Source organism: Daldinia childiae (assembly GCF_008694065.1).
Source record: "Daldinia childiae strain JS-1345 chromosome Unknown Scaffold6, whole genome shotgun sequence".
Classification (NCBI taxonomy): Eukaryota; Fungi; Ascomycota; class Sordariomycetes; order Xylariales; family Hypoxylaceae; genus Daldinia; species Daldinia childiae.
The window spans coordinates 384465-386183 of record NW_022984647.1 but is presented as its reverse complement, the minus strand read 5'-3'; the positions used below and the strand labels follow the sequence as shown (position 1 = coordinate 386183).

The following is a 1719-nucleotide window of genomic DNA, read 5'->3' as shown; positions in this document are numbered from 1 at the left end:
TTACGCGCTTGCGTTAAAAAGGTCTTGGGGAAACTCAACACCGTATGACGCTAGACTGGACACGCCCAACACAAATATCAAACAGTTTGTCGCTTGTCCCACACACTAAATGGGCATTATTTTAACACATAAAATTTTGAAGAAAAATAACTCGTACCTTATAGATCATATTAGCTAGGAGACACTCTACCTCATCGGTATCGATGTCTCCTCCGCCGCTGATCTTTATCGCCGCAGCAAACTCGGCCACCGGTATCCTCGTGCGACGGACAGGTGCAGCACCATCTTTCCCTTCCTCAAAGCCACCTGAGATGAAAACTTTCCGGAGAAGATTTCTCAAGGCGATATCGCGACCACGTTCTAGGGTGAGATAGATGCGTCGTTTAATGAACTCATTTTCACCGTCTCGCAGCGCAGCATCAAATGCGCGAAGATCTGCCTTTTTAATTGCTACACCTAAAGGTAAGAAGAGTTGCTGCAGTCGTGGAAATGGCTCAAGTAATTCGGAACTAGGTAGCGTGTGTGTTGTAAGGAGATGGCATGGAATAAGATAAGTTAATATTAGCCTAAGAAGTGTAAGTATACGAGGCAGATATATGGCTCAGATTTATATACGTACTCAAGATTCCTCTTGGAGTCTTTGTGGCACATATGCCAGGCTGTAGTAAGATGTTGTTCGGCCTTAGTCTTGTTAGCAAGTAACTAAATACATCAAGGCAGAGTATCCGTACCTCTACGTAATTCTCCTCGAGGAATGCCAAAACCCCTTCATAATACTTGAAAGTGACCTGCTGCGACTTGGGAAATTTGTCGAGCGTCGGCATATCTCCCCGTCCTGCTTGGATCGCCTTCAGGACATTTTTAGACAGCGTGGCAGAGTTAAGCTTGAAGTAACTCTTGAATAGAAGATTGATGGCATAGTAGATACCCCATTTACGGGATTCTTCTAGTGGCGCTCTTATTATGAGTTAGTCATAAATCATAAAGAGGATGTAGATATTTTAAGTACCTATCGTTCAAGCAGGTTTGAAAGATTCTATTAAGGTGTCGTGTACAGTCCTCTAGCATCTTATGCTCTTCATACTCTGGGTCGAAGTCATCTTGCATAACGGCCTCGGTACTATATTCGGTACTGGTTTTTCTCTCCTCGTCTGCTCGGATGGCAAACAGTCGCAAATACCTCCCCGCAACATACAGACATGGAATAGTCCAGTTCTCGAATTCATGGTGCGTATATCCACGGATGACTTGTAATGTTAAATTCTTCCACGCTTCATATACTTTCGTCCATGATGGTTTGGATGACTTATATTCGTTAGCAGTGGACTAGGGTCGGCTCATTATCCAAGATGAGAATTCAGCTTGGCAAAGAAGCCAGCAACAAGTTAAATGAAAAGAAGAAAAAAAAATAATAAACTTGAGGCATACCTTCGTATCATTTCGTAGACCTTCAACGGCAAGTATTTCTCCGATCGCATTCCAATAGGAAAAATAAATCTCGAACCAGCCTGTTGTCTCCTCTTGGGATAGCCTAGGACGTGAAGGGTCCGTGTAGAGTAGGAAATTAAGGTCAGCTGTAGCATCCCGTTGGTTTCCTCGACCCCAAATAGACTGTAACTTTGATGCATACGTCTGCGTATCTGGCCGAATGGTTTCTGCAAGCCGATCACCTTTCATCTCGGCATATGCCGTCCTAAATTCCTTAATGAGCGAATCCAT

General features: G+C 43.7%; 1 protein-coding gene across 1 annotated transcript; it reads right to left on the bottom strand.

Moving 5' to 3' along the window:
* Positions 1 to 1719, bottom strand: GL218_06012 (Protein CSN12 like protein; the record flags this gene model as incomplete). The annotated part of the gene is made up of 6 exons (XM_033582707.1): positions 1 to 105; positions 158 to 509; positions 620 to 681; positions 732 to 957; positions 1010 to 1305; positions 1429 to 1719. 6 exons carry the CDS (start codon positions 1717 to 1719, stop codon positions 1 to 3), a joined length of 1332 nt encoding a protein of 443 aa, XP_033433831.1.